The sequence below is a fragment of the Populus trichocarpa genome, chromosome 11, assembly GCF_000002775.5.
Source record: "Populus trichocarpa isolate Nisqually-1 chromosome 11, P.trichocarpa_v4.1, whole genome shotgun sequence".
Lineage (NCBI taxonomy): Eukaryota > Viridiplantae > Streptophyta > Magnoliopsida > Malpighiales > Salicaceae > Populus > Populus trichocarpa.
In genome coordinates, this window is record NC_037295.2 from 325479 (window position 1) to 340832 (window position 15354).

At 31.6% G+C, this 15354-nt stretch overlaps 1 protein-coding gene and 1 long non-coding RNA gene across 3 annotated transcripts; one reads left to right on the forward strand and one right to left on the reverse strand.

Annotated features, from left to right (window-relative positions):
• The first annotated feature begins 5374 nt into the window (after positions 1-5374).
• LOC18111240 (probable beta-1,3-galactosyltransferase 3) lies at positions 5375-10621 on the forward strand. Of its 2 annotated transcripts, none has more exons than XM_024580961.2 (11): positions 5375-5937; positions 6664-6721; positions 7499-7560; positions 7663-7853; positions 7954-8014; positions 8611-8683; positions 8792-8912; positions 9123-9210; positions 9287-9412; positions 9640-9749; positions 10123-10621. In XM_024580961.2, exons 1-11 carry the CDS (start codon positions 5810-5812, stop codon positions 10269-10271), a joined length of 1167 nt encoding a protein of 388 aa, XP_024436729.1. In that variant the 5' UTR covers positions 5375-5809; the 3' UTR covers positions 10272-10621. The 2 variants fall into 2 exon arrangements, with proteins under 2 accessions (XP_024436729.1, XP_024436728.1); XM_024580960.2 differs by having other exon boundaries at positions 5376-5937; positions 7496-7560.
• A 330-nt stretch (positions 10622-10951) lies between these two features.
• Positions 10952-13257, reverse strand: LOC112323325 (uncharacterized). Its single transcript, XR_002976745.2, has 2 exons — positions 12636-13257; positions 10952-11477 (listed from the first exon to the last, which is right to left on the reverse strand). It is a non-coding gene; the product is annotated as an uncharacterized LOC112323325 (long non-coding RNA).
• Between the last annotated feature and the right edge of the window lie 2097 nt (positions 13258-15354).

Sequence of the window (15354 nt, forward strand, 5' to 3'; positions counted from 1 at the left end):
CTAAAAAAAATCAAGTAAGGACTTCATTGAGTTAATTTCTAAAATTATCCTGAATTAATTTATGAATATTATTTAGGGGGCAAATTGATATTTTGCTTATTTTCTAGGGTTTTTCATATTTCTCTATAAATAGTAAGTTATGCCTCTTATTTTTTAGAAGTTGTCTGTTAGATAGAAAAACTAAGTAAATATAAAATTAGAGCTAGTACTCTAGGCATAGTAATCCCTCTCCCTTAAATAGGGATTTAAGATATTTCTCACGATAATTCGTGCGAAATACTATTGGAAGCCGAACAATTAGAAAGCTTGTGGTTTGCGACAACCCAGCCTTTAAGGAATTATTCAAAACCGAAAAAGATTATATTTTCAAACAGTAAATCTCTAAACAACTCTAATTCTATTTGACAGGATCCTAAAAACTCTAGAATAATTTTGTTTTATAGTTTCTGTTGCTAGACAGTTGAGTCCCGCATGCAAATTGGTCGAGTGAATTAACTGCATTGTTTTAGCTTCCTCTACTGTTTATATTTTGGCATGCAGATGCAGGTTCTTGAACTATGATCGATCTTCTCTCCTGTGTATTGTGTGAGTGTGTGTGTGTTGTTAAGGAAGAAAAATGGGAAACAAGCTTCCTTCTATCAACATGAGTGCATATTTTTGGAGGTTATTGCGAGTACAGTAGGTAAAGTAATTTGGCAATCTATCTCTTGTCTCGATGATTTCCATGATCGAAAAGTGTTCAAGATAGAAAATGGATTGCCTTTTCGTTGTGTAACCTAACTATCAAAGATTTCAAAAATCCATTCCAATCGGATCAAGGGGCCACCACCATTGCCAAAAGTTCAAGAGAATTGTCCTCTGCTCATTGTCCTTGGACAGATTCTTGCTGGTAATGGTATCAAGATCTGGAACAATATATCACCAGCACTTGTAACTCAAAGCTCCCCACAGCTCCAAAAGATGCATGTACATGTCTTTGACCCTTTTGCCGACAGGAATATCAACGATTCCTTTGCAAAATTCTCCATTCCTTTCACTTCCCACCTCTAGATTTCACATGTTAAGTATCCTCCAACTGTTTCAAGGACCACTTCAAGGAAAAAAAAAAAAAAAAACCTTTTGCTATTGCCGCGAATACCCACTAAAGGGTTCTTGAGTTAAGTTGAGTATGTACTTGCTAATGTGGTGAAAAATATTTTTAAATTAAAAATATATTTTTTTAGAATTTTTTATATTTTATATGAACACATTAAAATCATAAAAAATTTATTATTTTAATGTATTTTTTAAAAGAAAAGCAATCTAAAAAACAGAAATTATAGCAGTGCCAATCGGAAATCACTAGTCCCTTGATTGAACATTGCTTGGTGATAAGCCGATATTGTTCCCTTTTTATGATATTGCCATCTTCTTTACCCATTGGTAAAATAAAGGTGTAGCAGCCCATATGCTAGTGTTCCAAGAGTGCTTTATTATGTGTGCTTGTAGTTCATCGAAAACCTCTAAACTAGAACCTTTTGTTCAAATGGATATTCCATTGCATAAGGTACAATATCCAAAATTAACTTGCTGCCCCTTTATTTTATCTTTCCATTGATGCATTGATTAAAAAAAAAAGGTGTAGGCTGCTAGTTTGTGTTTACATGACTTCACCTCTTATTAAAGTTTTCCTTTTTGTTTTTAAATTTTGTGAATTTGTATATTGGCATCAATGCTAAAGATGATTTATTTAGTTAGATATATATAAATGTATCTAAAATTGTTTAAAAAGAATTTAGTTTATATTGATATTAAAAGTAGTTTATAAACACTTATCGTTGAAAAAATACAGAAGAAATAAAGTTATTGTTGAAGCTCAAAATTTTAGATTGAAAGAGTTTTTTAATGTGATATCAAAAAATAAAAAAAACCTTACTACCCTACATATTAAAAATAATATAATTCATACAATATATCAGAGCTTGACAATTACATTTTTTCGCCATGGTTCTCTTGTGAGTATAACTTTCACTTCGGCCACCAAGAAAAAAACAAAGAAAATAGCAAAATGAGTAGCTTTTTCTATGCCATTCAGTCCAAATTTAGTTTTTTTTTTAGTTTCTTTTATAAAACATATTTGTTTTGTTTTGTTTCTTAAAAAATTTAAAATAATATTATTTTAATTTACACTGAGATAACTCATAAACATGTGAATTGAGTCTTGAATTGGACGAGTTTAATTACTAAAATAAAAACATTTCATGTTACATCTTTTGTCATGGTTATATTGTATGTATTATAGTTATTAAATCCAGACTATCCCGACGAGTCGACCCGACACCCGGTTAAGCTAGTGGCTAGACCAATTCGGGTAAGGTGAAAGACCTGCAAGAGCAAAAAAATATCAAAACTCGATCGACTGGCTCAGCAGGTCAATCCGGCACCCGATCGACTCGGTGACTGAACCGATTCAGGTAAGGTGAAAGACTAGCAAGAGTAAAAAAACAATCAAACCCGCTTGACCTGCTGGGTCAACCCGACAAACTTGGAAGAGACCTGTTTTTTTTTCAAATGTGTTTTTTCTCTTAGCCAGAGACCTATTTTTTTCATATTTTTTAGTTGGTTATTAACCATTTTCAAAGTTCACTATATAAATGGTAGAAGAATGTTTTATTTTTTCAATATGAGATATGAAACCCTTTAATATATATACTTTATGCTCACAAGAAAAAAATTATTTTTTCAATGTGTAATTTGAAACCCTTTAGTATATAGTCTATGTTCACAAGAAAAAAGTTATGTTTTTTCAATATGGGATAAAAAATCTTTTTGGTTTAAATACTTCAACTTAAAAGGATAACATAATATTTTTTCAATGTGGAATAAAAAATCTTTTGAAATAATCTTTTAAACTTTATTATTTACAACATAGATAGTCTATATTCGCACGGATTGTTTCTTAATTTTTTTCATATGAAATATTAAAACTTCAAATATATATATATATATATTAATTTTTCCGGGTTGATTCGGTTTGACCCGGGACATGGCCCCTTGTCCGGGTCAACCCCGGGTCGGGTTTGATAACTATGGTATGTATTACTTCCAATTAGACTACGAGCGTGTTTGGTATTGTGGTAACAATTGTTTTTTAAAGTGTTTTTCGCTCGAAAATATATTGAAATAATATTTTAAAAAAATTATTTTTGAATTTAACACATTAAAACGATTTGAAAATATAAAAAAAAATTTCAAACAAAAAAAAATTAAATTTTTTTTAAAATATTTTTATAACACAAAAAATGCTCAAAATAAAAGAAGAGTAGCTTTTTTCATGCTTCAATTACGAGAAGAGATAGCCCACGACCGATTTTGCCAAAATATTTGCAATAAGCCCAATTCATTCTCAGAATATGATCAGTTCTGTTTTCAAAACCAAGCTAGCAATATTAAAATTTTACAAATCATTTTTTTTTTCAAGAACAAGGCTAGAGCCCAAATTTAGAGAGATTAATTTTCGTTAGGGGTAAAGTCATCATCAACAACAGGTAAGGACAATTCTACCAAGGGAAGTGATAATAGGATGAACACTAATTTGCGTAGTATGACCCAGATCAGCCACCAAATCCCACAAACATTTCCTTCATGCAACATTGATCAACTTTGTTTTTGTTGCTCGAAACATTATTAATATGTATTTTTACTTTCTTTTTTAATAATTATAAGTTTGTTAACTTAATTTCACAAAATAATCGATCCCAAATGTTTCTTGCTCTTTGCTAATTGATGTTTATTTTTGCGTTACAACTTGCTTTTTAATTATTATTTTTATATGAAAAAACATAAAAAATAATATTTTTAAATGTTTTTTTATGATTTTGATATACTGATGTTAAAAAAATAATCTAAGAAAAATTTATTTTGATGTATTTTTAATAGGGATGACAATTTAATCTGAACTTGATAGATACCAATGTGAATAGGTAGGTATTTCTTAGATAGTTACCTTACCGGATAGATAATGAATAAGATATAGATATTGTAAAACCTGATCCAAAAACTGTCCAAACCTAACCCAAAATATATATTTATATTATATAGATATATTTGTAGAACATTTTTTTTTTAATATATATATACATGTACTATTTTATTTTTTATTGAATAATAAATAATAATATATAATAAATAATTATATGAATACCCAAAACTTGATTGGTAATTAATAAGATATGAATATAAAAAAATTTGACTAAAAAATATTATCATTTGTAATTTTTAACTAAAAAATATTTTTAAAAAGATATTTCCACAGCAATGCCAAACTGGTTAAGCTTTCATTGAATTCTTAGCAAGAGAAGACCACATTAATGCCGAATTAAAAAACCTTCAAATTGTTTGTAAGAAAATAAAAACCTTTAGCTTCATAGGTTTTTTTTTTCTTTTTTAAAAAAAGAAACGTGAACTGAGTTAATGCTGCCTAAAATAGAACATCTTCACTGATTGAATAGCATTATAAATAGGTTTTGTTTAAAGGGTTTTCTAAAATTTGCCATAATGACATAATTAATTGAGAGAAATAAAATATTTTATTTTCATAATTAAGTGGATTAACTTCTATGATTTAATACAATTCTAATTTATTACAGTTAATTATGAAAGTTATAACATTGTATTTTTATTAAGTAAGGGCATATGTTAGAAATACAATTGTTTGAAGCCTCAAATTTTTGTCATTTTGAGGAATGAGTCTACGGATATAGCTTAAGTTGAGGAATTTTTTTTTTTTGGGAAAAGGTAGAGGATATTCTATCATACTGCATTGATTATAATTAACTAAATATACTATACTTATGGGAAAAAAAATTAGTGATAATTTATGAAGAATATTTTTCTATATCACTTTCCAAAAAATCCAATTGAATGAGATTTTTGGAGAAGAACTTTTTGTAGAATTACATCACCGGAAATTTTCTATTCGGTAAACTATATTATAGTCTCTATAGATTTAATAATGTTCTACTTCATTCCATGTAAATCAAAACATCAATATGTGTGATGATATCCCATAAAAATCCTAAAAAAAAACTATAATTTCAAGTGTTTTATTGTGTTTGGTTAAAAAAATAAACTGAGAATACAAATGGATAAGTCTTCTATATTCTTGTTATCTTAATATCTCATGAGATAATAATGAAATGCTACCTTAACTTTTATTAGTTATTTGGAATATGGCTACAAGATTAACATCAACAAATTATAAAAATGAAGGATTGAAATGGAACATCATTTAATTTTTAGTGACTAAAATATAATTTATACTCTTCTAAGATGGACTCGACCCATTTGGGTTCCGATGTCTAAATTAATTTAACCCTATGAACAATCAAAAGAGAAAAAAAAAAGTACTAACCCCCTCAAAATGAAACTGTTACTGTTATTAATGTAAGACTATAAAAATTATTGTTATGGTTTCAAAGAAAAAACATACATTATTGTTAATGTTGTCTAGAACATATAACATCATAAGTACATTAATGGTGACAAGCTGGAACATTTGATTAAGAGGTCGGTTAAGTGATTTTTGAGCTTATATAATGAGTGGCCGTTGGTAACCAGGTCTTTTCACTTTGCACCCTTCTCTCTGTGTGTGTCTTTGCTCTTTTGTGGAGGGAGAGAAGAGTGTGTGTCATTGCATAGAATGAACACTTGTACAACACCACTTGCATTTGTTTTTTGAACCAAAACATATTCTGGGTTGTCTCTAAATTTGGTTTAGAGTCTCATTTTCTTTTTGGTTTTGTGCGTGTAAGTTAAAAAGTAGAACAGAATGTCAGTGAAGGGTAGAGGAGGAGTTGGAGTAGGAGAGATGGGTTCAAGGAATGTAGTAGTGTCAAGGAATTTGGCACTTTTGCTTTGTTTTAGTAGCTTCTTTGCTGGGATATTGTTCACTAACAGGCAAGTTTTGATTAATGAGCTCTTATTGCTTTCTTCAAAGATGTAAACTTTGGTGGTTGTTTTGATTGTATGATGCATTTTAACTCAACTGGGTTTCACTGAATTTTGAGAAATATGTGATCTTTGAGAGAGATATTGAAATAAGTGAGGCTCTTTGACTGATTTCTTGGAGTTTTAATTTGCAGTGTTGTCATTGATTTTCGAAGCTAAATGTCTTAAGACAGAAGATGAATGTTGTAGAACAAATTGTGTAGTATTTTACTCTTCTGTTCTTGATTTTTGGATATTGTGGAATCAAATGGCAGCCATGATTACCTTTTTATTTTTTTGGCAAATATGTCTCCACCGACACTATCTTCACCTTGGAAACAGAAAACTGTGAAGGTGTGCTGTCGTCTCTTTCTTTATTTTCCTTTACTTAAACTAATGTCTAATGGTGTAGGGCTGGTTTCAATTGCACTTTTTATTCTATGTTTTGAGCCACATAATTGATAATTCCATATATAGCACTAGTGTTGGTGCCAAGTGGTAGCAAGCTTCATTTATTATATTTTGGCAGACATTTGAAGTTGTATTTATTTTTTGTATTTACTTGTTTTTTTTTTTTTTGGTTTAGGACTTCTTTAATACAAGTTGAGGTGAATGATATGTCATATATATGTATATGTATGGATGTATGTATGTGTATGTATGTATGTATTTATTAATCAAGAAATATTGTACCAGGATACGGACAGAGCCTGAAAGAACAAATTTAGAATCTGAGGCTTGTGATCAGAAGCTTGTAAGTGCATACCAGGCTTTTATCTAAATCTCACTTAAAAGCATATGCATAAAGCTTAAGCTTAGTGTTGTGTTGGGCCATGTGGCATGGAGTGAATTCAGAATGCAGCATGACTATTTGGTTGCCAATGAATAAATTCGTATAACTAAATGTTTTGTGTTTGGTTTGGCTATGAATAATTTTTTCATGTAATATAATCTTTACTTTCATCTAGCTTTTTGATTTGTAAAATTCAACTAACATGGAAGAACATTGTGATTATTGCTTATGTTTCTCTGTCTTATGCATCTTATTATCCTAAGACCTTGGTAGTTAATACTTGGAACAAAAAAGGTTGGAATATGTAGCCTGACACATCAGCTATGACATTTCTGTGGTTGATCAATAATTTCTTCGAATTAAGAATTTAATTGTTTAATTTGACTATGGTCTGTCTTCTCATAAAAGCCGTCTTCTTCTATATAAAACTTTTGATTTGTGCTTGCAAAAGTGGTGGACAAAAGAAGCAGTTTTCTTCAAAAATGTATTTTTGATTTGTCTGCAGACATGGTGGAAGAATATATTATTACATGTTAGTTTTGATATCGGTGCAGTTTTTTTTTTTTTGTCATTTTTTCAAGCGAAGGTTAGAATTTGCTGTGTGCATGTTTCTGGAAATCTATATTTCTGCGTAACTAGCTTTCCTATGATCAGATTTAGCTATGCTTTTTCTATCAAGCCATTGCAATTGACATGCCAATTATAGTATTTGCTCTGATTTTTTGCCTTTATCAGAAGGTTGGAAATCATATATCCAATTACAGTCTAGGGCAAATTTCAAGTACTCAGAATGATATCAGGTAAGCTCTGCTGATACATGTTGTGTTGTGTTTTTACATATACGAGGGTGTCATTACCCTTCCATTGACCTAAATTCAAATGGTGCTGTATTCTGAAAGCAGTACACTCAATAGTAAAATTTCAAGTATAGAGATGAAATTAGCAGCTGCCAAGGCAGAGCAGCAATCTTTGTCGAGTGCTGATGCTGCATCAGGAAACTTGAAAAGAAAATACTTTATGGTAATTGGAATCAATACAGCTTTTAGCAGTCGGAAGCGGAGGGATTCAATCCGTGCAACTTGGATGCCACAAGGTGAATTGACTGGGCCGTTATTTGTTCATATGCTATTCCAGTTGTAAATTTTGCAGTTAAAGTATGACTAATGGGTTCCATATTTCGAAATTTTAACTAGGTGAGGAAAGGAAGAAGTTGGAGGAGAAGGGTATAGTCATACGCTTTGTTATAGGTCACAGGTGAGATTTTATACCTTTCTTGTTGCTAGTCTTATTTGGTGGTGTGCTGGATTTTCTTAGAAAGTTTCTGCCCCTTGTCCATCCTTTCATCTACTATGTATGCAGTCCGTGGTTCTAGCAAGGGAGTACAAGTTTGATTATATCATAGTAAACAGATCTCAAAACTGATGCATTGATGAATGCAGGACTTTGTTTCAAAAGCCAGGAATCTTGAAAGATTTGAAAATTTGTGGATAAAATAATTGCAATGTCATGAGAAGGTGTCGATGCATGTGAAAGTGAGGAACTATTTGTCTGGTCATGTTATGAAAAAACCCACAGCTAAGAGCTCTATGAACCTTTTCGTCAATGTGCATGGATTATTTACCTCAACAAATAGTCACAATAGGTTAAGAGTTTGTATGCACGCCAACCTTAGCTATCACTAGTCCCTGCATGATATGATTAATGACTTGCTTAATGAGATCTGGTGGCTTATGTACATATATTTATTACATTCTTGATTGCTGAGTCCACCATTCATGCTAGATGGCAGTACATTATGTGGTTGTGGAGTATGGATTTATAGAACAACTGTTAACTGGTTTTTCCCATAGTTCAACAGCTGGTGGCATTCTGGACAAAGCTATTGAAGCAGAGGAAATGATGCATGGAGATTTCTTGAGGCTGGTGATGCTCTTGTCTTAATGGTTTTACATTTAATTCATTTCCTAGCCATTACATTATCTCTGCACTTCCGATGGTTCAAAAATAGGTCTAATCATTATGTTTTAACAGGAACATGTTGAGGGCTACCTAGAATTATCGGCCAAGACAAAGACGTACTTTAGAACTGCTGTTGCTTTGTGGGATGCCGACTTCTATATCAAAGTTGACGATGATGTTCATGTGAATTTAGGTAAAACGAATTTCCATCTTTTCTTGCATGTTTAATTTGTAGATCTTGTATGCAATGTCTCTTTCTACCCCCCCCCCCCCCCCCCCCCCCAAGCACCCACACTAATATGACATCAACACTCTAGAGATGAGTGCCTGTGAATTTTCCAAGTACCATGTTTGTCACTTTTCTCCTATCTGATTGAGTTCTTATACTGTGAAATTGATGTAGCAACGCTTGGCACAATCTTAGCTGGACACAAAAAGAAACCTCGGGTTTATGTTGGCTGTATGAAGTCTGGTCCTGTGCTTTCTAAAAAGTAAGCTGAATGGCCTGAGCTTTTTGAATCACCTCAATATTAGTTAGGAATGATTTATGATGTTTCCATGAAACAGGGGTGTGAGATATTACGAACCAGAGTATTGGAAATTTGGAGAAGCTGGAAACAAGTATTTCCGACACGCTACTGGACAACTTTATGCTATATCAAAGGATCTGGCAACCTATATATCAGTAAACCAGTGAGTCTGCACTCCAGTCACATAGGTTTTTTGGTTTACAGAAAAATTTATAGTCCCTTACGAGTAATGATTGAATGAGCTGAAACATTTATTGTTTAATCCAGTTTATTACCAGGAAACTGGAACGAGGGGTTCTAATTCCGGCTCCACATATTTGATTCCTTATAGATTGTGAGCTTTCTTTCGCTAAATATGCACTTAAATTGTCTTTTAATCTTATCTTTCAGGCACATCTTGCATAAATATGTCAATGAAGATGTTTCTCTGGGATCTTGGTTTATTGGCCTAGATGTGGAGCATGTTGATGATAAGAGACTTTGTTGTGGCACCCCACCAGGTAAATGTGAAATTGCTAGCCTTACATGTTTATTATTATTTATTTGGTTTTCACATGGGAAAATGGAAAATCACTCCGGTCAATGATAGGCTAAAAGGAAGATAGCAACACCTGAATGTGTAAAATTTCCATGCCTCTATGGACAGATTCATTTCTGCAACACCCAAATTGACATTATGCTTCTCTGTTGAACTTAATTACCTGGTTAATGTTAAAGGTTTTTCCTACTATCTGTGAGTTATAAACAGACATATTCAGGATTCTTTCAGGGTAATTATCCTTTAACCAAACGGAATATATTGATTAAAAGAGTGCGGATATAGCATACAAGTATAAATACTTACAGAGTTAATGATGTGATTTGTTACTGCAGATTGTGAGTGGAAGGCTCATCTAGGCAGCACTTGTGCTGTTTCGTTTGATTGGAAATGTAGCGGGATTTGCAGGTCTGTTGAAAGAATGATGGAAGTTCACAAGACTTGTGGTGAAGATGTGAATGCACTAGAGCACGCAAGCTTCTAACATAACAGACACCTTTCCTCCAAACTCAGAAAGGGCAACTGGGGAAAGTAGGTTGTAGAGATGCATGTGACATACTAACAGAAATCATAGATTTACAGTGAAAGAGAATAGAGATCCTTGCTGCTTGAAGGGCCCTTGTCAACAGGCGACCAGCCCCAGATGGTGGTAAGACAGTCAGAGGAGAGGGCTGTAACAATCGTTCTTTGAATGGTTGGAGGGCTGTTTTGGTGGTTCTCTGCCATGATTATTAATACCAAACGTTTATGTTAGAAAATCTACATGGACAGCTTTTACTTATATTTTGCTTTACAGATCAATATAATATACATCAGGTATTTTTTTTTCTTGTATCATGTATGGTTTTCACTTTTTAATATCCTTTTCTTTTCATGCTCAAGTTACATTCTGTAGGTCACACGGATCTTTATTGCGTTTGTTAGGATCTAGGAAAGAAAAGATAGACATGGAAATACAAAAGAAAGAAGCATGTTCGGTTGAAGGGTTGACGAGACGAGGATGAAGGTCTAAAATAAACTTTTCTCTACAACAATGGTAGAGTAAATTTTTATCTTTTTAAAATAGAAAGTTCAGAGGAGATATGTCCCTTTTTTAAAAAATTTCGATACAGAAAACAAAACATTACTAAATACTGATTGCTAATGGCAATGAGAAGAAGCTAGTCATCGAACTTGGTCACATTATGTTTACCATATCCAAGCTAATGAATATAAGAATGCTTCCAGGTCAAATGGTGAGTTTCAGCTTTGAAACAATTAGGCACCTACAGGCTACAGAAACAAGGCGGCAACCCTTGTTTGTTTGATAACCTAATAGGACCAGAAAGGAGAAAGCAAATCCCTTCAGTACCCCTACTATCACCTAGAATAACAGTTGAATGCAACACTGTCTTCCCCTTTCAATAGTCTTTATCTCCCTTTAGACCTCTGCTAAGAACCCTCAGTTGTCAATGAAATTAAAGAGAGTGACAGAGAAAGTGATGAAGAATCCCATGGATCATATTGACTCAGGAAAGTAGAAGTAAAACTCAAGGACAAAATTATTGCAAGGCACGTTTTCAAAGTCTACAGGGACACAAAATACTAGCACTTGTCGCCATAGGTGACTTGGAAGTTCTGTGTAGTGACAATTTTCACCTCCCTGAGATTATGTGCTCATAGGGCCATGGGTGGCTGTTGAGTCTGCGAACTGTTCATAGTGTGCTTCAAAATATAATTAATAACATCAAAGGATGCATGAAGACACTCAATTCATAAGTGTCCTATATATACTACCAACTACAAAATTAATATAATTCGTTAAAACTCATTCGAGATTAATGGTTTAGAAAGAATAACATGCCGTTCACATAGAAATCTTAGCTAGACTTCCATATGTTTAAGATTTTTCTTTCATTTCCCCTCTGCTAAGTGAAAACACACGGGAAAATGTTGACTATCTTCGTTTCAATGGGATAAACAGTTGACCTCTAGTAACTCGAATGAAGAAATATTTGCCGCATGAATTATACACTATGAAGAAAAACTATAATTTTGAAATATTTTTACATTGTAAACCTAGGGAGTTAGATGGTTTTGCAAGGAATTTGAAAAGGAGGGAGGACAATAATGCAATTGTTCAACTTTTGGGTATCATAGCGTCTTGCACATTTGGAAAGTTGTTATTATTATATTCAAACTTTTAAAAATGCTTTTAAATAATGAATCTTGTTACCTACTAAAACCATTTTGTCAAATAAAAAAAGAGTGATGGTACTCTACAATGGAAGGAACCATTTGTAAAAGAAAGAATAAAATTATTAATTTCTGGTCTAGTCCTTACCTACCACAAAAAAAAAAAAAAAAACTCATTTATTTTGATGATTTGGTTACTCAATGATCATGGTTTCTTTAAAGCCAAAGAAAAGGAAAATTTACTGGTAAGAAAAAGGGAAAAAATCCAACAAGATTATATCAAACCATCCAAATACATATAATTTGTACAGATTAATCTTGCCAATCAAGTGTCTTGCTGGATTCACTTAATTTTCTGCATGGAAACATGGCCCAGATAGCATAACAAGATGTTGCCACGAACAGTATTGTTAACAATGAACTATTATAACTCGATTAAATCCCATGCCCCCTCTAGTATAAAGGTATTGGGATCGAGATATTTTAAACAATTAAATTGTGAAAAAATGATGAAGAAAATGTTTTAACTAATGATAAGTTTAATATATACACAAACTGTTGCTTTGCGTTTTAAATCACACAATAATCTGTCTTGGAATAAGAAATTTAGACATGAGAATATGTTAGAGACGAGGAAACAATTTGAAGAGGAGATCAGAGTTAAGAATCATACCTTCCAAGTACATCACTTTTATTTTTTTTTCCGGAGCAACATATACGTGATATTGGCACGGCTCAATCAAACAATAGAGCTCTATGCTTATGGAGCATTACTATCTGATTGAACCGCACCAATATCTCGTTATATATAATTATGTTGACAAGTTTTATAGTAGTACATAATTTCAAGAGAAAAACTAACCACACCAGTAAAACTTAGTTCATAAAGAAACAAACATAAGTACATGCAACACCACGCCCTAAAAATTCCCAAGAATTGAAGGAATAAAGAGATGGTTTCAGGTGAAATGTATATACCAAGAAAAGGGTTTTAAGAGAGCTTTCAAGTGACTCCATATATATAGAGATAGAAAAATCAAGGGAGTAGGGAAAAGAAACTATGAAGGAAGAGAAAATGGGATTTTGTTTCCTGCAAGGTAAAGAAATGTTCCATGACTCTGAGATTGTGATTCATTACTTAATGTGTATGTCTGTGTCTGTGAGAGAAAGAGAGATGAGAAGAAGGGATGTATAGGCAAGAAGTTAGCAATAAATTCACTGACAACCCAACAACAAAAAAAAGAAGGTGAGCATATTAAATTTAAAGCTTATACGAACGATGCAAAAAGCACTCTGAGGTCCCTTGAGCTTTCAATTTGTATTTATGACTTGTGAAAGAGAGCTTGAAAGAGAGGGCATGTTGCCATTGGGATGGTGCCACCGGTCATCATTTTGAATTTTAAAAAAGCAAAGCAAACCAAATCTTTTGGTGGTGAAAATTTCTGGGTTAAGTGTAGTCTAGCTAGTTGATTTTTTACGAAACAAAATTGATAGCAAAGTTGGTTTGAAAATAATAATAATAATAATAATAATAATAATAAAAACATGAAAACTTATTTTGTAAGAAAAGTGTCGTAAAATGCCTGAATTTTGATGGAAAAATAATAGTGAAGTTTGATGCCATCTTCTGTATGGCTTGCGTCTCTAAGAGATTTGTGTTTATCTTGAAACAAGATGAATTGTCGAACTCAAAGGCATATGATTTAACGAAGCATGAATTACTAATATGAATTGTCGAACTCAAAGGCACATGATTTAACGAAGCATGAATTACTAATATGAATTGTCGAACTCAGAGGCATATGCTTGTCTTGGAGCCTATGTCATTGGATTAATTAATACTTACTCTATGCAACATGTAATTAATTTAATCTTGTAATTAATAGAATCCTAGCATGTATATTTATAAATATATATTGAAATTTTCAATGAGAATCAAAACAAAATCTAGCATGTATACTAATCATATAAAATAATTATTAACCTTGAAATAATATAAGTTCACATGTAAAATACTTACTTGTTGAAACACTTAAATCAAATTAAGATGAAAATTATTATCATCAAGGATAAATAATTTATCTTTAAGATTTTGTTACTTTTTTCTTGGTATAAATATAGTTAATGCAATCAGCTTCACAAGATTTTAAAAACATTATCTTATTCAGTTGCACTACTAAATAAGTTCACAAACTCTAAGAAATAAGAATCAATATATTTCTCTACAATAAATAAAATCTAGGCCCGAGGGTAGGAGAAATACTTGCTAAGAAACAAATGAGGTAATTATAAATTTGAAGTGAAGAAGAGTCTCAAAATATGTTTAAAGCACTATCTTCATTCTCTTTTTATAATGGATCTTGAAATCAAAATTAATGTAAAATTAATTATGATAATTACTAGAATTAATTTTCAATGTTTTCTTTTAATTACCCATCATAACAAAATTAACCTCATAATATTTTAGTTAAATTCTATAAATTTAACTTGATAGTCTTTTAACTTTAAAATTTGTCAATTTATTCATAAAAAATTATTCAAGTTAAAAAAAATAATTTATTCAAACTCCTTTTATTCATGGGTTGGATGTATGGGCTAGCAAAAAATAATTCTTTATTGTCCAACAAATTATTTTATAATAAATTCAAATTCAAAATAGGTTAACAAAAAAACAAATTCAAAATTCAAACACAAGACCCAAGGCCTATGCCCATAGCTAAAAAACCTGACCAAGCTCTAACCAAAGGTTGATGGGTTGACCCGGATCTAATGGGTTTTTTTTTAATGAAACAATATTATTTTTTTTAAAAAAAAGCAAAAAAATAAACAATATTGATCAAGTCTCTGTTAGAGAATAATATAAATTATATCTTGGACCTAACCTAATAACTTAAACTATTAGGTTGAAATGATTCTTTAACTTGGTATCAGAGCTTTAATGACCAAACGGTCACGAGTTCGAATCTCACCATCTTTATTTATTTGATAAAAGCTTTATATTAATATATAAAGGTTAGGGAAAGTATTTTTTTTTAAAATTGAAGGGATGTTTTAGAACATTGAGATACTTGACTCAATTGCACTCATAGTTAATGAATTAGGACATAAAATAAAAGATATTGAGGATTAAAATTAGCAACCTAACCAAAAGTGAAAATATAAAAGCTAAAATCATTTATGAGTATAATGCAATAGCCTTTCACAAATTCTTGTATTTTGACCAACTAAATTGAAAAAAAAAAAAAAACGTTTGTTATGTGGTGCACCGCATAAAAATCAACAATTTTTTTTATTATTTTATATGGTACACGGCGTACAAACAATCAAACCTTAAATTGCACAGCTCATACAAGAATCCTTTATTATAGTAGACATTATGGTCATGCTCCAAG